The 23,029-nt window shown below is 42.9% G+C and overlaps 1 protein-coding gene across 1 annotated transcript in view; it reads right to left on the bottom strand.

Annotated features, from left to right (window-relative positions):
- LOC117462367 (xenotropic and polytropic retrovirus receptor 1 homolog) overlaps window positions 1-4,350 on the bottom strand; it is a 63,178-nt gene extending 58,828 nt beyond the window's left edge. The window contains exon 1 of the mRNA XM_034104572.2: window positions 3,883-4,350. Within this exon, the coding sequence (XP_033960463.1) occupies window positions 3,883-3,951 (69 nt within the window). The 5' untranslated portion in view covers window positions 3,952-4,350. The remainder of the gene's footprint in view (window positions 1-3,882) is intronic.
- Window positions 4,351-23,029: the final 18,679 nt, after the last annotated feature.

Below are 23,029 nucleotides of genomic sequence, written 5' to 3'. Positions count from 1 at the left end.
GGGCTGAATACCGAGGTAGAAAGAAACATAATACTTCAAGACGTGTTGGTAATTTGTTTCCTGAATTACACAATATCCTTGGACAGAAGAAAAGAAGAAAATAAATAATAATAATAATATATTCTCACATTGCTGCGATGGTTAGGCCCACAGGGCGGCAGTTTATAAACGGTGCTAAAGAGGCCGTAAGTAGTGCCGGACTCATGCGCTAACCAAAGTCTGCCCAGGTGGCACAGGTTTTCATACGTTCCTACAGAACAGCTGATCCTGAGACAAGGTGTTTGATTGCCATCTTTGCATGAAAAATAACTGACAATTGATAAATGATCAAATAGTTGGTTCTTGGTTTTCTGTTGATCATCAGTTTAATGAGTTGACTTCCAGCCACAGCTTTGGTAGAAACCTTGATGGCTGTAAAGCACCTAAGCCCTGCAGAAGCCCAAGGGAAACCCCTAACAGGAGATCAAAACAGCTAGATACACGCTGCTTATCCAACTGTCCTGCTGAGTGTCTGACCCAAACACAGCTGCCAAGACAAAACATGCCGTCCATGGAGAAGCCCTGTCAGCATGGCTCTGCAAACCTCACTGGCCTTGGTCCCCCATCTTCACAGGACCCAAACTAACCGGGCTCAGGGCCAGATGTGCAGCTGGGTGGAACAACACGCTACATCTGGCCTGCATCTCAACACTGCAGAGCAAACATAAACTGGATTCAAACTACAGTGGAAATAAGCCAAAGACAAGAGCACAAGGAGAATTTGAAAACTCATCCATATGTACAGTATATATTTGGCCGGATTTTATTTAATAATGATGTTTATACTCACAAAAATCAATGGATCCACAGACAGAAAATATCTAATCATTCAACAACTATTCTATTCAATAGTTTTCAATTCACCCAAGGCTATTTGGTTTGGCCATAACAAAGCTCATTCCGATTTGGACCTCTGGAGCGGAGCTACACTTGGGTACATTTTTAAAAGGTGGTACGCTCTTTTACACTGAATAGCACTGCTGGAGACGCTCTCTAAAACACTCATCACCAACTCCAAGAAGGCTCAAAGCGTAATGTAATGGTGCTGCAACAGGAACTGAAACAATGTGTCAGAAGTGCAGAGCAGATGACTGATTGCTTCTGAATTGGAGCCACAAAGCTAAGCTCTCCCTAATGCCAAGGCATGAATAAATTGTCTAACTCATATATATATATATATATATGAGTTAGACAATTTATATATATATATATGTTGAGGTTTTGATTGTGACTAAAATAATATACTACAGTCACACTATGCAGAGCCCCGCGGTGACTGATGGAACACTGGCTGCTGCTGCTGCTGCTGCTGCTGCTGCTGCTGCTGCTGCTGCTGCTGCTGCTGCTGCTGCTGCTGCTGCTGCTGCTGCTGCTGCTGCTGCTGCTGCTGCTGCTGCTGCTGCTGCTGCTGCTGCTGCTGCTGCTGCTGCTGCTGCTGCTGCTGCTGCTGCTGCTGCTGCTGCTGCTGCTGCTGCTGCTGCTGCTGCAGGGAAACCCAGGCACTGGATGCACGGCTGTTCGAGCTGTTTCTGTATACACATTGGCATGAGCTGTAACAAATGAGAATGTACTTATACGAGTCCTTAATGGAGCAACAATACATTGCTGCATTGTCTGAAGCTTTAGAAAACATAAAAAGGAAACTCTATATAGTTAATAATATACAATCATAATATCACGCATGAACAAGAGCCCATGGTCCACAACAGTAATGAATGGGCTGGCTCCCTTCAGTTTGAGGTCTAGTTTAGTTTCTGATCTGCGTCAAGGTCGATACAGTCCCTGCATTTGGAAGGTCCGAATCTCTTGGCTTCAGTTAACACCACCAGTACCGGGAGCTTGTCAAATAACCCTATCAGTAACTTGCATGAAGAGCTAATAAGAAACTCATTCCTGTTGCATGGTTCATGTGCTTCCTGCAAAGCCATGTCGATTCGGAGCAAAGAAAGATCGTAGGGGTGCGGCAGAGAAACTCCCTCTGGCGGGAACACATGGATTTTAGCCTTTGCAAATTGTACATGCACAAAAACACACGACATGAGGGAAAACCCCAAACAGCATAATAAAGAAACTAGTCCTACTCCGAGACCAATCAGGCACACCCCCATATCGTCAGCACGGACGTATGCACATGGTCAGAGTACGGTCTGTGCAGCAGTCTCGATCCTCTCACTTTCAGGTTGTCAGTACAAATGGCAGACATTATGCTGGCACCAAATGTAATTACACTATAAACAAGACATATATACACGTGTACAATGGACACCTGTTCTTCAAAATGGATGGACTTTGTGTCACAGTTCATCCCAAGGAGCATTAGGCATTTTCTTACCTGACTTTTGTAACTGTATTTATCTTTCACTAGGCGCTTTCACACCGGAGTACTTTTCCCGTTTAGTTCGTTCACACCAAAGAGATCTGGAACTAGAACTTAGTTCATGAGAACTTTCCCCCATTTTTAGTCCCTGCTAGAGAGGTGGGACTTTCATGGGGAGAAAAAAGTTCCAATTTCTGATTGGCTGGGCGAATTGCAAACCACGCACCGCAAAACTCGTAAAAGTGTTGTGAAGCCGCCATTGTATTAGCCCCGCGCACCAACGAAGAGAGACTAACTTATGGCAACACAAGAGACAACATGGGAGCGGTGGAGATGAGGAGGTGTCGGCGTTCTGGCGATTTACTCGGAAGGCTTCAGTAGAAACTGCTGGGAGTCCCAGCAGCTTCTACTGAAGCCAGTCCCCAACTCCGGGGACTTCCGGCCGGGGACTTCCGAAGTTGTTTGCGGCCTGCCAGTGAAGAAGAAGAAGAAGAAGAAGAAGAAGAAGAAGAAGAAGAAGAAGAAGAAGAAGAAGAAGAAGAAGAAGAAGAAGAAGAAGACTAATCCTCATCCTCCCTCAGGGACTTATTCCGGTGTGAACGCGATCTGTACTTAGTTCCGGGAACTAAAGAGTTCCGATGAACTAAGTACTGGGAACAAAGTACTTGGTGTGAAAGCGCCTGCTGTGTGTAACTGTAACTGGGGTACACATGTCTTACTGGTAATGAAATGTGTCCAGCACACAGAACAACTGGGTAACCGCTTTGAATTGCATGTATGGCTAGATATAGCTCAATTAAGACTATATATTAACTGGCATTCTCTTAGGATCAGCACTAAGTTCCTGCTGTATACAAATACTGCGATCCAAATAAACAAGCTTATTTGGATCTTAGAATAAGAAGTTCAAATATAGTGGCACAAATGTAAAACTATTAAGAATGTGTTTACCTGAAGCCCTGTATAGGAATTAAGGCAACATACAGAATTGAATTGCAAACGTGAATGTCTTTAGTGGGTCAGAGGTTGGAGATTGAGCGATCAGCATCCTGGCAGCTTATGACAAAACACCAGCAGACTTGTGAGCTGGCTCAGCAGTTTAGGAACCAGAAAGGGTGGTTAACAGGCTCAAATACATAACTAACGTTAGCTCAATAATGATGAGTCAGCCGAATGGCTTTTGTCTCCAAAACACATTCCAAGCAGCTTATCGGTAGAGGACAGACACACTCTGCAGGCCGGGGTCGTATCGGCTGGATGTGAGCAGCCTGCGGAGCAACAACAGAGCCTCTTGCCTGTCTGCTAGCTAACGTTAGCTAACACTAGCTGGCTGCTGGTGGTTTGCGGTTGCTACCATCCAAGCAGTTCATCCCTTCCTGTGTATAAAGACAGGAGTATGATAGAACATCTAGATATCGCCAATTGTACTCACATAGTTGTCAAAAGACAATACAGGTATACACGGACAGACATGAGACAGCCAGTTAGCCTGTGAGCTAGCAGTCGGCTGCAGAGCAGGTTCTCACCTCATACTGGATGTACTGCTTCCTCCACTCCGGGGTGATGTGAGCCGAGAGATGCTCCGTGAACTTCATGTTCACAATGTGCTCGGTAACTCTCCTCTGCGTGTATAGTAACCAGGACCGGGGAGAGAGTTAGCAGCGGGAGGTTTAGCAGAGCTGGGTCACCGACGCGAACACAGACACTGTCATTGAAGTCTGCAGTCACAGCCTCAGTCTTACAGCACTTTGTCCTCGCAGTATCCGAGCTACCTACCGGGGCACATCTCTGCCGTTTGTGACACAGTCGACGAAGGGCTGGCGGGGTCACATCTTAGCTAAAGCACACGCTAGATGTGCTCTTATCTATTGCGCAGCGCCAGGATCCGGAGCAGCGGCTGCTTTCTGGTAAACACGCTCCTGTGTTGCGCGAGCTGGTTCTCTCTCGCTCTCGCTCTCTCTCTCTCTCTCTCTCTCTCTCTCTCTCTCTCTCTCTCTCTCTCTCTCTCTCTCGCTCTCTCTCTCGCTCTCTCTCTCTCTCTCTCTCTCTCTCTCTCTCGCTCTCTCTCTCTGCATTCAGGTGCAGTTGGAAATATTATATCAACCCAATCTTGAGCCCACCTAAACATAGGCTAAATGTAGTGGGTGTAGAAAGGTGTGGCCCAATCCTGCTTCAGGAAACGTCATGCAGCCGTGGAGCTGTGGAAGGGGAGGAGGAACACACATTGATGTTCCATTCAGAGACATGCCATGATAACTGCCATCACTGTTCCTGTGGTTCATCAGCAGTTTTTTCATCATTCATTTTACTCTGCTGGATTTTGTTTGTGCTTCGGAAGGCATGTTTAAACTTCACTAGTGTCCTGAAACTCAGAGACGTGCACACATAGACTCTAGGTCAGGGATGGGCAAATGGCTGCCCCCACCTCCTCTTTTTGCGGCCCTCAGATTAATTTATAAACAACGTAATTAATAAAAAAAAAAATTATATATATTTTTTTTATTTTGTTCTACTTGTAGTACTGATACCGTCCACTAGACTCCTAATTACGTCGCGAGCTGCGTAGATGATTTCAAATACCACAAAAATAATCTGTGACGCAAGAAACACCGGCTGTTGTTATGCCTGCTGTGATGTTAAATTGGCTCTTGTAATTATGCCTTTACAAGCTTCAAAGTTGTTTTTATCATCTGAATTTGGCGAAACAAGTTTAATATTCTTAAAACCAAGACTTTGTTTATTTGAAATCAGATGAAAACAAACTGTCACGGATCCTGCCGTGTTATCTATGATTACTACGCTTTTCATTCATAATGTCAGCGGGAGGGAGGGGGAGTGGTGCTGAGGAACAGCAGAGTGCTGGCTGACAGGTGTCTGTGTTGACATTCCCCTTATTGTGGAGTAAGGGGAATGCAGAGACTGGCTACAAGTGTTTTAGTTTCAAATTAGACAACTAATGTCTGGGTTAGTGTTCATGACTTCATGTGTATGTCATCTAATGGTTAATCTCAATGCACACACATTTTCCGTGCTTTCCAATAGTTTAAAATAGTTGTATTCCACTGTTCAATACAAACATGCCACTTGTAAAAATGAAATAAAATGTATGTGAACTGATATTTTGTTTAGTGCGCTTATTAGAGGATGTTCCCATTGTTTGGGGATGTTCCCTTTGATTGTAAAATGTCAAAGAAGATGTCAGACTTAGTATATTTGTTAATAATTACATACAACACATGGCATTTTTTCGTGTGTGTGTTCCAAGTGATTCTGCGGGCCCCACTGTAAAAAAATATTTTGGATTTTAGTTCCTTTAACTCATTTATGTGAGTCAGGTCACCTACATTTGGCCAAAAAGACAAACTAGACAACTAGAAACGTCAAGTTTTAATCCATTCAATTTGTCTGTGAAATTAAAATAGTACACTCAATTCAGAATGATGAGTTTGCTCAGCTTTTGCACATGCGCAGAACACTGCCCCTGCAAAAGTACGTGTGTCAACCCGTGCATCCAGCATCCTCCCTCACCTCATGGAACGAATTGAAAACTAAGCCTGCGCGGTGCGGTTGAAATTGTGAAGAATTAGAAGAAGAATTACAAAAGGTGAGTTAATAATTGCTTTTTTCCGAGTTTAATGTTCAAATGTACCTATATATATGTATAACGTTTATTAGAGGCTAAACCTAACTAGCCACGGTGGCCGTGTTTCCCCTCTTAGTTAGTGTAGCTATCTAACGTTAGCTAGCAAGTGAATTCAGTCGTTGCAAGAGCCAAAATGTGCGTGGGGGTTTCAGGATGGTTTAGTTTCCTGGGATATATTCAAGATTCAACATCTGTATTGGCCATGTACATGCTTCACACATACTAGGAATTTGTATAGGGCAGTGGTTCTCAAACTTTTTCACCTTGCCAGCTACTTTCAAAATGACCAACGGTTAACTGGGGGGGGGGGGGGGGGTTGCGGGGGTGCTATGGCGTTTACTAGGGATGCTCCGATCAAACAAAACAACACATTATTACTACTTATAGTAGATGAAGTACATCATTCAAAAGTTTAGATTCACTTTGGATAATAACACGGAGGCTCTTATTTTCCTCTCTCCTGACAGTCCGTTTCAGACTCATGCAGCTCGCTAATCCGGTAATGAGTGACCCGACAGTGAAGAATACACATATTTATAACTAGTTTAGCTTGTTCCAGAGGTAGATAAAATAGTTCAATGTGTTATGTCTAACTTGGAAGTGTGTGTGTGTGTGTGTGTGTGTGTGTGTGTGTGTGTGTGTGTGTGTGTGTGTGTGTGTGTGTGTGTGTGTGTGTGTGTGTGTGTGTGTGTGTGTGTGTGTGTGTGTGTGTGTGTGTGTGTGTGTGTGTGTTGCTCCGCTCAACGGTCCCTCACAACGGGAGGAGCTGCGGCGGTGATCATTAGAGCTGCGTGCGGCGGAGGTTGAAAGCAGATGGCCAGCATTGTTTTCAGAAAGACAAGTGAGTATAAAGCTTTCACATGTACACCCCCTCTTTATAATTGAAGAATAATTTTAAAGAATTGTTTATTTGTCATACAGCTTTGACACATCAACACATGCGTGCAGTCGGAGGAGTGCTGTTGTCGATGACATATTTCCGCGTCGACGCGTCGCTACACACACGTGGGTCACCCACAGCAACAAGCAGTTCTTCCTGTGGTGGCTACCATTAGCAGCTAGCATTTGCTCTCCGATTTTTACATTAAAATGGAATTATGGATTATAAATTCAATCATTTTTTTATACATAGACGTTAAAAACCTATGGATTAACCGATTCAGCCGCGTTTTTTCTCATTTTAATGCCATTGAACACGTCTTCTGATCAGATTGACAGCTACGGTGGTGAGACGATCTCCCTAGAAGCTCTGTAAAGGTACGTGTTGTGATGACTGTATTTGCTTCCCCTGTCGCGAGTCCAGATCACTCAGTGATGATACTATATACCTACATAATCTGTGGAGTCTCAGCTTTAATCGGATATCTTTTATGTGCAGCTACGATAAGTAATAAGGGTACTTTTATCTTGAGTTCTGTGCCAATGTCCGTTAGCATTTTTCGCTCAGGGGTCATTTAGATGCTTCTTATGAGACTTCTGTTTTGTTTTGGTAAACATGGTTTGTATCGTCAATTAGCAGAGATTATTTCCGTTAATCTGGTATAACACATTAATAGGTTCTTAAATATTAAGATCCCCTGAGAGACAGTATCGTGAACAAATGTTTTTTTACATTACGTTTTTTTTACATTACGTTTTTTATGAATTGAACAACAGAAAAATAATCGTTAGATTAGTCGACTAATCGATCAAATAATCGCCCGATTAATCGTTTTAAAAATAATCGTTTCCCCCCAGCACTAGAGACGACACATCAACACAAAACACAAATACACATGCACAATGAAATGTGTTCTCTGCTTTTCACCCATCTGTGCTGTCCTTCGTCCAAGGCAGCCAGGAGCAGTGGGTGTCTGCAGGGGCCGCTCCCTGTCCAATCTTGGGTCAGGGACGAACAGGAGAGCAATCTATTCTTCTGAATGTTTTAATATTGGGGTTCTGTTTTGGTCCTTACAGATTGCTGCCGAGTTCATGAGTCTTGTGGCTGCTGACACCACGCAACCCCAATGTAAAGTGAATGAGGATCCTTTGTCGTGTGCACCACGACAAAGGAGCCTCATTCACTTTACATAGGGGTTGTTTGCGTGGTGCCGACACGTAAATGTAACAAAGTTCGTGACTCCACCACGCATTGTGGTGTTAAGGAGTTGTGGTGGAGTCACGCATTCTGGTGAGATCAGGTTGGTTTTGAATAGTGTGCCAACACTCCAACATCCAATCACAGAGGTTGAGGACTGATCACGGGTTTGTCAAGCTAAGCACATGGTGTAGTCCCAAACGATAGCTGAGGATTCTGGGTAGTGTAGTGTCTTCGGCCATCCTAAAACTCCGAAAAAACATTTATTTCTCCGAATCAAAGGGGGAAAATACAAAAGCATTGCACACAATTCAAACCAATCAATGTTGTGTAATTAACAAGGACAATCTGGTGTTTTTTAGTCGATGAGTAGTGCAGATATCATTGTAAAATCAATCGACAGTAAGGAGAATACTTACTTCCGGGTGTAAAATTCTCCGTTATCCAATGGGAATGGACGCTCGTAATACAATACAGGGGACATGATCATTATCTTTTAAATAACGTTAACTAAAGGGAACAATCTATTTGACACAGCTGAAGCTCTGGCCTTCCTTAAAAACTAACTAATTTAATAAAAATCACAGTTGTATTACCCACAATGCATTGTTTTTTGAGAACACAAATTCGTAACTAATGTAATTTTTACATTCTGACGAAAAATAAAAATAATTATGAATAAAAATAAAAGAAGCCTCCCGTGAGTTACTACAAGCTATAAAGTAGATTTAAAAAACGTTTTATAGAATAAAAGCTCACTGCGGGACGTTGGAGAAATGCATGTGTGCACCACGACAAAAGAGCCTCATTCACTTTACTTAGGGGTTGTTTGCGTGGTGCCGACACGTAAATGTAACAAAGTTCGTGACTCCACCACGCATTGTGGTGTTAAGAAGTCGTGGTGGAGTCACGCATTCTGGTGAGATCAGGTTGTTCTAACACCATAATAAAGTTTGCAGTAGTGATGGCGAGATGAAGCCTTATGAAGCTTTGAAGCTTTCCAGCCAATTGGTTCGCAAAAGGGTTCATCTCATGAGGCTTCATCATGTGCTTCATCTGAACACAAACCCCCTGTTGGTCAAAGTGTGTAAAACAGGCAGATTGGACATCTCAACAGTGTGCTCTATCTCATACCGAGTTCCCAATGAGTAAAGCCTTAGAATAACTCTAACGGCCCGTCCACACAGCGGCGTGCGCTGACGCTTGCCGGCGGGCGTGTCTGAAACTCGACCAACAACCAATCACATGAATCTCCCGCCCCTGACACACAAGCAGCGGTTTGATTGGCTAGAGCTTGTACTGGCATATGATTTGATTGGCTGACGCCTCGCCGAGGCGTCAAAAGTTGAACATTGCTCAACTTTTGCAGCGAGCCACGCCAGCTACGCTCCACGTCGCTTCCCACGATGCATTTCGGCTAAAAGTGACGTCACCCCATTCAAAGTGAATGGGGAAGCGTCAACGCACGCTGCTGTGTGGACGGGCCGTAAGCAACGAACATTAAATCATATTTTCATGTTAACAATATTGTTTTTATTCCAGTTTAATGATTGTGATTGAAAAGCCTCTCATTTAGCTGTAGCTTTTATAAACAAAAAAAAAGACGTATTGACCAGTCGTTGAACCAGGGACCCTGCGGTCATGAGTCAACTGCTTTCCAGCTGAGCCACAGCACACACACTGAACTCATATGAAAACACTGCATGCTATTTATTCCTGTATTTATTCATTCATTGATGTTTTTATTCCTACTTTTATTTATTTATACTTATGACTAGTGCTGCGTACCGGCAAGCCGAACCGGTACTGGACTTGTAAAAAGTTTCGGTTCAAGTCCGGTTAAAACCGGAACGTCGGGAACCGGTACTTGGACTCGCAAAAAAACTAGCATTTACGTATATTCTAGTGTCTGTTGTTATTTAAACATTCCCTGATAAACGTTATTCAGCGTCAATAAATGAGTGCTAATCCCAGTGTGCTCAGTGTACAACATCACATGTAATTTCACCTTCGATTCACGGTTTGAAAACGTAGCCTTTCGCCACATGCTAATGCTAACCGGAAGTGAAGAATTTTCAGAATAAAAGTATTAGTTAAGTTAATAGTGTGAACTTCCGGTTTTTTCAGAATAAAACTGATTTAAATTAAATAGTGTATTTAATTCAAAATTACGCCATATCAACATTGATTTTAATTTCTAACAGTATGTATGTACATCACTATGTATGTAGTATGTACTGTATAATGTACACATGTAGAGTTGTAGAAAATACATGTACAGTTTAGCCTATACTGTATAGTAGGTGTGTAACAGTGTAATGCGTATAGTCTACTCTACACTCTACCTTTCAGCAACGTTTTAGGGATTTAGGCTCAGTCAGCTCAGGGACTGTTTGGTTACTTTAGTTTGGTAAATGAAATAAATGTTTGAACTTTGTAGTAGTTCACTGTAGTTGCTGTCATAAGTCATTTGTAGACTAAGTGGCAAAAAGTGTTTTTTCTACATTTGTACTTTGTAGAGAAATGTAGACACAAGTTGGAAGGGAGCACAATAAACCTGATGAGTTTGAATTTGAGTTGATTATTGTTAATTTTAAATTGATAATTAGCTCACAATAAGTTCACTTTAGTTACTCACACAACTTGACACAAGACATGGGTTCAGGTCCGGACTTATAAGTCCGGACCTGAACCTGAACCTCTGGACTTGAGTCCGGACCTGAACCTGAATGTGAGTCCAGGTACGCAGCACTACTTATGACATGTTCCAACCTCTATATGAGTGAGGGTCTGAGCTCTCTTAATTCCATCGTGTCACCGGGCCCGGGAACAGGAGGGATAATATGGTTCTTATTATACATCCATGGGTATTATGAGCGTTGTGGTTCAACCGATCTGAAGCACTTTCTGCTTCCAGCAAATCGGTTCACTAAAAGGTTCATCTGAGGCTTCATCATGGGCTTCATGTGCACACGAGACCCCCTGTTGGTGAACAGGTGTACAACAGCCACATATTATTTGTAATCTTTGACATACTAAAAATACTGGAAATAATGATACAAAAGTGTAAAATATGTAAAATGTATTTGTAATCCTGTATTAACAGAATTTTGCACCAGTAAGTGTTTTACAATGACTGTATATAATAATAAAAACAATGTATCAACACAGTATCTTGTTGTTATATACATAAATAAATGTAAATGTCTGCTGCCTTCTATAAAGACAAAAGAAGCAATATATGTTCGAAAACTGGAAAAGAAGAAGGGTTTAACTTTGCAGAGAGCAGTGAATATGCTTGTGTGACTTTGCAGAGGGCAGAGGTCAGTGGGTGTGCTTGTGTGACTTTGCAGAGGGCAGAGGTCAGTGGGTGTGCTTGTGTGACTTTGCAGAGGGCAGTGGGCAGAGGGCAGTGAATATGCTTGTGTGACTTTGCAGAGGGCAGTGGGTGTGCTTGTGTGACTTTGCAGAGGGCAGTGGGTGTGCTTGTGTGACTTTGCAGAGGGCAGTGGGTGTGCTTGTGTGACTTTGCAGAGGGCAGTGAAAATGCTTGTGATTCATGGAACAGTTTTATTGGTTTTTGTTCAAAAACAATATTTTTTCCATAGTTTTTGGGCTTAGGCGATTTCTTTTCTTTGACACAACTTCTCCTGCCTTTGAAAAGACCCTTTCACACGGGACTGAGGAAGCAGGTGTGCACAAAAAAGTGACTGCAAGTTTATACAGGTTTGGATAAACATGTTTTTGTGTCTGCCAGTAGTTCAGAGGGTCCTCCAAGCGTCCGGTATTTGGTTCGGCCAGGTACCGCTGGACTTCAACAGTTGCGTCAGCTGTGGCATTCTTGGTCTTCCTGGACATCTTCACAGTCTGATCCAATTTATGCCAGAGTTTGTTTCCTGAAAAGTATACACAGAGAGTGTCAGTGGATGTAGTAATTACTTCAAATTGCTTTAAAATTAATACAAATTACCTGGGGTTTCTTGTTCAGGTTGAGATGTGGATGGACTTTCTTGGGGCTGCACGGCTTCAGGTGTTCGGATCAGTGCACCACACTCAGTCACAAGCCTTTTTGTGGCTTCTGCAGCTTTTAAAGGGCTAAGAAATCCGATCAGTTTGAACCTAGGGTCCAGTAGCGTTGCCAATGACATGATGCTCATAGATTGGAGTGTGTGGAGCCTCTCTCTTAGCTACTGTAGTTTTTGCCATCTCCTCATGATGCATTTGCTCCAGCATTTTGAGGAGGGGCACAGCCTTGGAACCAGATACATTTTTCTCCTCAGAAAGCTCAATGGTGGCCTCATTGAATCCAGACAGCAGAGAGAGGCACCCACTTATGGTGGTGAACTCCGCAGAGGTCAGTGTGTTGATTTCTGTGTTCAAACTGGCTAATGCCGCACCAACTGGTTCTCTGAGGTCCACCAGACGTTGCAGCATGTGATATGTGCTGTTCCAGCGGGTCTCCACCTCTTGCAGGAGCTTCGGTGTGGGCCTTCCCAATTGCCTATTATTATTATTATTATTCATTATTAACCAATGTAAGAAAGGTCAAAGCACATACCTTAGCAAGGGTGCTGCTTCTGAAATATCCCACCAGTTTGCTTGCCTTGGCTCGAATGTCACACAGCACAGGGGTCATATCAAGAGATTTTTTGACAATCAAATTCAGTGTATGTGCATATTGCATGACGTAGCTTTAATTGTTTGCCACAGGAAATCATATTGGCTGCACCATCCGTCACAAGGCAAGTGACCTTGTCAGTGATTCCCCATTCCTCCATGAGGGACGCTTTCACTCTGGCCAGGTTTTCAGCAGTGTGTGTATGGGGAAATTGTTGCACTCCTAACAACACAGAATTGAGACGTGTGTTATCGTCAACAAAGTGGCAGGTTACAGCCAGATAGGCATCCATATTGATGGACGTCCACATGTCAGAGCTCAGGCTCACTGCAGCCACCTTCTGCATGTCAGCTATGGCCTTGTTCCTTTCCAGAACGTACTTGGCATCCACCATAGCCTTAACAGCCTAAAAGAGGGGAAATCACTGGTTAATTGTCAAATGCCATGAAAAAATAAACAATTTTGCTCTATACATGAAATCTTACACACCTGCCGTGTGGGGGTGACATAGTTTGGATCCAATAAGGCCACAAATGCCCTAAATCCCACATCCTCCACAACACTGAAGGGCTGTGTATCCTTCACAATCAGGTTGACCAAGGCCTCATCCAGATCCTGTTTTCTGGTAGGCCTAGCTGGGGGGGGGGGGGGGAAGCTGTGTTAAGAATGAGTATCTTGTAACTTTCTTTTATTTGCATGATAAAGTGAAGTTAACATGGTTAAATTATAAAATATATTATTCCAAAATATTAAATGACAAACCTTTAGCAGGTCCACCTCCATGTCCCTCCTTGATCTCATGTACGGCACGATAATGCCTTAGCATGGATGAAGTGTTGTATCCCAGTTCCCTGGAGCACAATAAACACTTCACCTTTGAATGAAATAGAAAAAGTAAAAAAATGAACCATACACAATCTAACATAATACATCTGTTGTAATATACTATGTATGCAACCTACTTAATTGGGTGAAATCAGATCAAAGTGTTCCCACACAGGGGAAGTCCTTCTCTTCTTTGCTGGCTCCATTCTAACGAGTTGCAAAAATATCGTACAACCAAAACTGGCAAACGACAGTGTTCTCCTCTCACAAGGTTCACACATCTTGATTCGAATCCCATGGGTTTTTATCTGTCAGAAGCACGCGCCAAGATCTGAAGCGCTTCCTGAAGCAGTCACGTGGTATCGACAGGCAGCGAGGCTTCGTTTGTCATCGATGACGTCGCTGGCCCAAAACGATACAAGCCTCGATACAGGCTTCACAAAAAGCTTCGGGGATTACTCGACACATGCTCCGAAGCCTCGGCGCAATACTTAACATCACTAGTTTGCAGACGACACCACAGTGGTAGGCGTGACGTGACGAAACGGCCTACAGGGATGAGGTACAGCAGCTGGCCTCGTGGTGTGCTGACAACAACCTGGCTTTTAACACCAAGAAGACCAAGGAGATCATTGTGGACTTCAGGCGGGACAGGAGCCATGCACACACCCCCATCTGCATCAATGGAGTTTGTTAGAAATTAAAATCAATATTTTATGGCATAATTTGGTTTAAACATACCGTCAGCTTAAAAGCTGTTTTATTCTGAAAAAAACGGAAGTTCTCGCACAATCTTAATGCCAAGCTTTTTTCTGAAAATCCTTCATCTCCGGTTAGCATTTGGCATGTGGCTAATATTACGTTTTCTAGAAATGTGAATGTAAAGAGCAGAGTGTTGCACACCAAAACCTACTGACTTTAACACTACATCTATAGACGTCGAGATATTATTATTGCTGAATATTAAATGAAGGTACAGTGTATTTGAATATGTTTTGTTTACAGACGTGGTTAGCTATGACGACATCCGGGGCTACCGTAAATGATAACTGCCGTAAAGTACTTTCACTATTACTAAAGTAACTATTATAGCCGTTATAATGCATTAAATAAAAAGTCATGAAAGAGATAAGGAGGAGAAAAAGCGTGTGGAAGTAAGCAATGAATGTAAAATGTCAAGATCCTCTGTTTAACACGATGTCGGACATTGAATACTAAGGCGGGCGGCTATGGAAGCAAACAAGAGACAGAAGTATTTGAATTTTATTAGACACCGAATTTATAGCATTGTAAATAATTACTTTGAAAATCATGTATCTGAATTTTTTTTGCTACTCAGGCAACGCGGACAGGATAATCAATCGAGCCTGACGGCCCGTCCACACTACAGCGTCGACAGCGTCGACAACTCCAATCTGTCCATTCACTTTGAATGGGGTGACGTCACGTTGCCTCGCTTTTTCGCCGAACTGAATTGTGGGTAGCAGAGCGGTCCGTCTCCGCCGGAGATGCCGGAGTAGCCAGCGCCAGCCAATCAAATCCCGTTTCAGAAAATCTGACAGCTCAAGCCGTAGCCAATCAAACCGCGTCTAAGCTGGGAGAGATTTCCCGCCGTTCATTTCTATATTTCAAAAAAAGTCGGAGGAGAAACTAACTATTGCCGTAGCAAATCACCCGGTTTTGTATGACCAGACCCTCTTCACCTACCGGGATACAAACCGGAGGAACCAGGCATGGAGGGAGGTGGCAGAGACAGTGGGTGAAACTGGTAGGTTTTCGCCTGTTTGGGGAGTTTATATATATATTGCTCCCATAAAATCCCCGGGGTTTTTTGCTTTGTATGTCGGGGGCGGGAGATTCATGTGATTGGTTGTTGGTCGTGTTGCTTGAATAAAATCCCCAAGCTCCAGACACGCCCAGCTCCAAGCCTTTTTTGAAGCTGTAGTGTGGACGCTCCGTGAATGCAATGAAACTTCTGGCCTATCAGAGCACGGCTTTGTCAGTCATGTGATCACAACAACCCGGGAGAAAAATTATGGAGAACAGTGGGGCTCGGGTAAATAGGGCATTTAGGCCCAATCCCAAACCACTCCCTCGACCCTACCCCTCCGTGATGGAGTGAACTCCGTCTGTAGCCACACTCGCAGCTCAACGAGGCTCCCTCCTGTCAGATGGAGGGAGTAAACACAGCAGCAAGCTTTGGGACGGCCTCCCCTCTCCGGCAGAAACAGGAAATGCCGTAACTGTATGTAACAACGGTTTCAAATCAGCATCTCTTAGACGAAAAGTTTAAATGAATAACTCAATTAAACTCAAAGCTCTTTTAGTTTTAAACCTGATGTTTATAAGCTTCTTAGTTTTTGCAACGGTCTGTAAATATACACAACTTTATAATAAAATGCACACATTTACCTTTTTCTAGACTAAACACAGGTACGATCCTAAGTTAAAAACATATGAGGTTATCATGAGGTTGTTAACATCGCAGTTTATCATTGGATGTTTGCTGGAACTACTTGTTAACAGCTTGTTTCCTGACAGACACACACAGCGTGACTCCGGTCAGGTAGAGACCAAGCCCCCAGGAAGTGCGCCGGACTCAGATGAAAATATTCGTGGTGGCAAAACGGCGGTACTGTCAGGGGCGGACTGGGATTCCAAATCAGCCCGGGACTCTCGACCGGCCCACCGCTAGTAAATTGTCGACGGGGGAGACGGGGGGGAGGGGTAGACAGTAAGGGTAAATAATAACCTCCGGCCCCCCCACTGTAACCTCTGGCCCCCCCACTGTAACCACCGGCCCCCCCACTGTAACCACCGGCCCCCCCACTGTAACCACCGGCCCCCCCACTGTAACCTCCGGCCCAGAGCATTCGTCCAAAACAAAAATCGACTAATAATGAAGAGAATTAACACATTTGTTGCCATAGTAATTTATGCACTAACTACTTTACTACAACATTTGAATCATCAGTTCTTCGTCATTTTCCTCAATTGTTCATATTTGGTTTACTAAAATAATTATATTGTGGTCATTATTAAAAAATGTCTGCTATTATTATTATTATTTGTTCGCACTATGCACTTTCTGCCTTCCTGTCAGGCTGTGTAATAGATTAGAACCTGAACCCTCATTCTCCTAAACTGCTGTGACACTTCCCTAAAGCCAATACCTTTATGTTCTACTCTTCACTTGCTGTCAGCAGGTCGGCATTGATGTACAGAGCCGACAGAAGACCTTGTTTATACTGGCATCATATTGAGAGGTGCAGTGACGCGTCCTGAGACCCGGAAGTAGCTGCTGGTTCCCTCCACAGAAAGGATTTCTCCACAGGGTTTTGGAAAATAGCTGGAAATAAGGTCTGTGGAAAACAAACCTGTTTGATAGATGCACGTTTTGTTCAGCCGGATAATCTCCACATGTCTACCCTACTTTTATAATGTTCTAATCATAAATCTAATCGATAGATTATAAAAGGGTTTTAGGACGCGTCACTGCAGCACTAGAAGCCAACTCCATCCATCAAGCTGAAACCTCCTCTCCCTCTTCTTCTCCTCTCCCTCTCCTTTAACTCCTCCTGTGACTTTCTTTTATTTGAAGATTGTTTTTGCCCGGCGCTTGGCCGGTTACAGCTGGTATCAAAAACATGTTGGCGAATGGTTAGGTGGCGCGATAGTCTGTAGCGAAGGAGCGCGCTCCCGCTCACGGAGCCTGCTCGCGCTGCGCTGAGCGAACAGCTGTTTGCTTTTCCCCCAACAACAACAACAACCGACTCACGGAGCGCTGTGTTGTAGCGTTAATAAACGAAACAATTTAACTAAATTGCTAGTCAAGATACCGATACCACAGGACCATTTTTTTAAAGCAATATTTTTAGTGGCCCGAGCGGGCAAGTGGAAAGTACGTTTTGCTGGCCCGGGGTGTCTAAATAGTGCTTCCGGGCCAGCGGGACATGTAATGTCGAGCCCTGCCGGTTACCGTCCGGGCCACATCGTCCGACCGGCCCACTTCAGTACCGGCCCATCGGGATTCGTCCCGAACGTCCCGATGGCCAGTCCGCCCCTGGGTACTGTACATCCGTTTGGTTGCCAGGCCCGGAAAAACTTTTTCCCATTGACTTACATTGGGAAAGAGTGGTCTGTAAATCGTTGGATAATTTTTTTTAAACTAAGTAAACTACCCAGTATGAACGTTTGTATAGCCCTTATTAAAAACATTCGTTCCTCAAGTTGTAAAAATGTGCTAATAACGTTATTCTGAGAGTTATTTCCCTCTGCATTATGAACGCGCATCTAACCCACGGGACCGCGCCGCCCGGCACGTTAATGTTACGTGTTCAGCACTACATGAGTTTCTCTTTACCCATGGATGCACAATAACAACGGACCCATATCGCCTTACTGCCATCCCACGGAGCTGTAATAATGGATATATTGCACATGTTTGCTGTAATTCATCATTTGTAAAATAGTATACTACATTAAATCGTGTACCGTAAATGTTGTATTGAATAAAGTTAATATTACCGACGTTAGATTAACGTCCCTGTAGCTTATTATTGCACTAAGAAGCTTATTGCACTGTGTGTGTATATATACAGTGCAATAATTATTTCATGCTAAATGAAGCTCTGTTGGATATCACTAGATCCTGTTACAACGTAATATAAGTACATAACGATTGATGTGTACATTAGCATCATTACTAGCTAGCCGCTAACTGCCGCCTCGTTAATATCAAATCCATGATAACAACAATCCATTACGATGCTGTCATGAACGCGCGGTGCTGTTACGTGTACGCAAATTCACGTGCTTGATATGAACGAGCATTTTGGTTAAAGTTGCGCATGCGCTATAAGCGCACATAGGGGTACTTCTCAGGCATGCCGGGTAATCTGTGACGTTTCACTCTCTCAAAAGTTGGGCCATTTTATCATCATGCGCTAATGAGCAACTCTCATAGGAATGAATGAGGCCCCGCCTCCCACGCTGTATCCAGTTCTTATTATACATCCATGGTAGAGACCGGTCTCAAGTCAGCACCGCTGCAGACTCGCTGTTTGAGGGCTTGATAGCCCACTCCCCCTCCACACCATTATACATCCATGCTCCACACCAAGCCCCCAGGAAGTGCGCCGGACTCAGATGAGAATATTCGTGCTGGCCAAACGGCGGTACTACACTTCCGTTTGGTTGCCAGGCCCGGAAACACTTTTTCCCATTGACTTACATTGGGAAAGAGTGGTCTGTAAATCGTTGGATAATTTTTTTTAAACTAAATAAACTACCCAGTATGAACGTTTGTATAGCCCTTATTAAAAACATTCGTTCCTCAAGTTGTAATAATGTGCTAATAACGTTATTCTGAGAGTTATTTCCCTCTGCATTATGAACGCGCATCTAACCCACGGGACCGCGCCGCCCGGCACCTTCATGTTGCGTGTCACACTGTGCTCACAGGGAGGGTGGGGGCTGGAGCTATTGGAGCTACAACGAGCCGTTAAAGGCAGAGAGTGAAATTCAGTGAATACACGTAGTTTACAGAGATGCTGTTTGAGAAACCAATGTGAGTTGCGTTTATCTTTACCCATGGATGCACAATAAGACCGAACCCATATCGTCTTACTGCCATTCCACGGAGCTGTAATATTGGATATATTGCACATGTTTGCTATAATTCATTATCATACTACATGGGCTGTATGAGTACATTTTGTACCGTAAATGTTGTATTAAATAAAGTTAATATTACATATTATTATATATATTATATATATATATATATATATATATATATATAAGAATGATTGATATCACTAGATCCTGTTACAGCGTAATATAAGTAGCTACATAACGATTGATGCGGACATTAGCATAATTACTAGCTAACCGCTAGCTGCTAACTGTCGCCTCGTTAATATCAAATCTATCATAATAACAAATCATTACCATGCTGTCATGAACGTGCGGTGCTGTTATGTGTACGCAAATTGACATGCTTGATGTGAACGAGCATTTTGGTTAAAGTTGCGCATGCGCTATGAGCGCACATACGGGTACTTCTCAGGCATGCCGGGTAATCTGTGACGTTTCACTCCCTCAAAAGTTGGGCCATTTTATCATCATGCGCTAATGAGCAACTCTCATAGGAATGAATGAGGCCCCCGCCTCCCACGCTGTATCCAGTTCTTATTATACATCCATGCTCCACACTCGTTGCTTTGGAACAGCCCTCAATATGGCGGACCCCATAGATATATGTAAACACCAGTTGACTCACCCGCGCTGCTGGCCAATGGAGACCGACGTTGCCACTTGGCCGCCATCTTGCCACAGGCAGTTCTCTCATTCATAACATTATGGTTTACTATTTAAATAACCATAGCTTGCTCGATTTTCTACCAATTTTCAAACGGTTTGGTTTTTTATAAACATCAAAGATGTAGTTATGATACTGCATACTTATAATCATGGACTTTCATATGAAAATAACATTAATCAGATAAAGCAATAGCTATACACACACACACACACACACACACACACACAAGGTATTTATATTAAATATTTGCCGGTGTATATATTTCCATTTATTTTATTATATTGTTAATATTTAAAATAAATTATAAATAAATTCTAAAAGTAAAATACATTTATATATAAAAATCGGTCTCATGTTACCACTCTGTAAGCCAAGAGTTGTTAATTTAGCAATGCCTTAGCTTGAAGAACAGGGACACAATTAATGACAATAGCATATGTTGGTATATTATTTAGATATTCACACCTTTATCAGAAGAACCAAACCAACATAAAATGTGCTCACAGACAGGCCAGTTCTGTCTAATTTATCACAATTATTTTTGACATGAGATCTTCATATCATACTAGTTTTGTATTTAGTTTCTAGATTTGTAAACAAATCCAGAACCTTTGAAATATGTGATTGAAAAAAGACCAAGAATAATATAAACTGTACCATATGTCCTTCTGTAGTCCATTTGTGGTTTGTCTTGTCTCACCCCAGCTGATATATCACAAAATCCACTGTTTAAATTGTTCCCTATATTGCCCCTATGCCCCTATAAGGTGTCCTTGGGTGTTATGAAAGGCGGCCCCCAAAAATAAATGTATTATTATTATTAAGAAGAACAACTTGGTGTGGTGTGGAGGGGATGGAGGAAGCAGGAGCAGGTGGGGAGAGATGGGGCTTCAAGGTTCAAGGTTATTTGTTTTAAATGTGTCTTGGAGATAAGGACCAGCTGCACACAATAAAATACAGTATAACACAAAACCAATAAGACACACGGTGACACATGGCTAGGGTTGGGTACCGAGAACCGGTTCCGGTTCGGAACCGGTTCCAACATTTCGATTCCAACGGCATCATTTAGAAATGTGAATTTCGGTTCCACTTTTCGATGCCTGAGGAAATGTTTCTCACCGCTCTCTGTAGCCTACTGTATGACTGCGGCTTTCTGTATGACTTTCTACAGTGTAACCTGAGACCAGGGCCGGCCCGTTGCACTGGCATTATAGATGTTCGCCTAGGGCGCCAGATCTGTGGAGGTGCTGCGCTGACAGCTCTGGGAGGGAAAACAAATGTTTTGACCGTTGGTGCTCATCCTAATTTTCGGCCTTGATGTAAGAACATTCATAATTAAGTAAATGTTACACCCTTTTTCACCCCGGTTACACGTTTCATTCGCCCTGTACGATGGGCGCTGCAAGTGATGAAAATGGGGGATGTTGGCTTATCTGGCACCCGCAACTCACAGCCAAAGTGCGAGTGAGCGAGGGAGAAAGGGAGGGTGCACTGGAACCGGCGCTGTTGTTATTAGCATCTGGTGCTAGCTGCTCTAACGGAAGAAGAAGATGTTTCTACAATGATGTGGAGGGAGAGTCCTCTCCAGTCAGACTGAGGCTGATAACTACAGCTCAGTGAGGTAAAGGACTCTGAGTGTTTAGATAGTTCACTTTAGTCTAAGTTATCTCAGTGGGTCTCAAACGTTTTGATCACAATTTATGTAAACACATATTTCCAAGGCACTCCTTTATAATTATTGGGATAAAACAGGTTTGAAATCATTCCAATGTATACTATAGGACAGTAAACCAGACATATCGTTTTAAACTGGAGAGATACACAAATATGCATAAATAAAATAGTAAAATAAGATATGAATGAACAACAAACATAAAATACGTTACATGTATTTGTTATTGGCTATGGTAGGTTATTGGTTATGCTCACATACTTATTTAATTATTCAAATGTAAACCGATCTTTTTTATATGGGTGTTTATGTACCCCCTAGATCTAGTCTCTAGTAATTCTGCTTAAAGTGCACCAGATTGAAGCATTTTGCTTTAAAATGTTCAAACATTTCTTCCTGGTATGCCTGAGAAGGCAGATATGCTTGTTTTTCTCAACAAGAACTTAATCATTTTTTTACCCTGCCCCTCAAAGAATCGGAATTGAGAACCGTTAAGAACCGGAATCGAAAAGTAGAATCGGAATCGGAATCGTGGAAATTCAAACGATACCCAACCCTACACATGGCACACCAACAATCAATCATCGTCCAGCCTCAGCTTTGGTATTCTTTCACAACCATGTTATGGGTTTATTAGACTGAGCAAACATAAACATATGTGGTGATCCCACGGGTTCTTGTTTGCAGACAGCGGCGATTGGAGCATCCGTAGGCTGCACAAAAGTCCGGCATATTCAGGTACTTCTGTAAACACAAAGCCAGCAAATTCCTGTATCATAATGCAAGATGTTTTTAACAAGCCAAACCACTTGGAAGAAATCATGTGTAACTTAAGTTATGTTGAAAAGAAAGAGCAGTTCTGCCTCTCCCACTGGTGTAAAGTTGCTGGGTGAACTTTGTAATACTAGGTCTCACTCACAGCCTCGTGTTATTAGCCAGCTAATAAATACAACAACATACACAAAGAAGAGCTGCAATTTCAACATGTCCAAGCATCCTGTATCATAGCCATGTTAATAATGTTTCTAATAAACCAAACCGTTTGTAAATCAGTCAAGATTTCAGAGAGTTAAGAGTATTTTTGTGCAGATCACTCACCTTACAACAGCTACCATAACGCGAATCAGAGTAACTGTTGACTGTGGCAAGATGGCGGCCGGTCAGCGACGCTGGAAAATCTCCCATGAGCCATCTAGTGTTTATACATATCTATGGCGGACCCTCCTCGTGAACCAAGCCCCCAGGAAGTGCGCCGGAGTCTGATGAGAATATTCGTGCTGGTCAAACGGCGGTACTACACTTCCTTTAGGTTGCTGGGCCCGGAAACACTTTTTCCCATTGACTTACATGGGGAAAGAGTGGTCTGTAACTTGTTGGAGAATTTTTTTTAAACTAAATAAACTACCCAGTATGAACGTTTGTATAGCCCTTATTAAAAACATTCATTCCTCAAGTTGTAAAAATGTGCTAATAACGTTATTCTGAGAGTTATTTCCCTCTGCATTATGAA

Source organism: Pseudochaenichthys georgianus, chromosome 17 (genome assembly GCF_902827115.2).
Source record: "Pseudochaenichthys georgianus chromosome 17, fPseGeo1.2, whole genome shotgun sequence".
Taxonomy (NCBI): Eukaryota; Metazoa; Chordata; class Actinopteri; order Perciformes; family Channichthyidae; genus Pseudochaenichthys; species Pseudochaenichthys georgianus.
The sequence above is the reverse complement of the archived record's forward strand: the minus strand, read 5'-3'. Positions and strand labels throughout refer to the sequence as shown.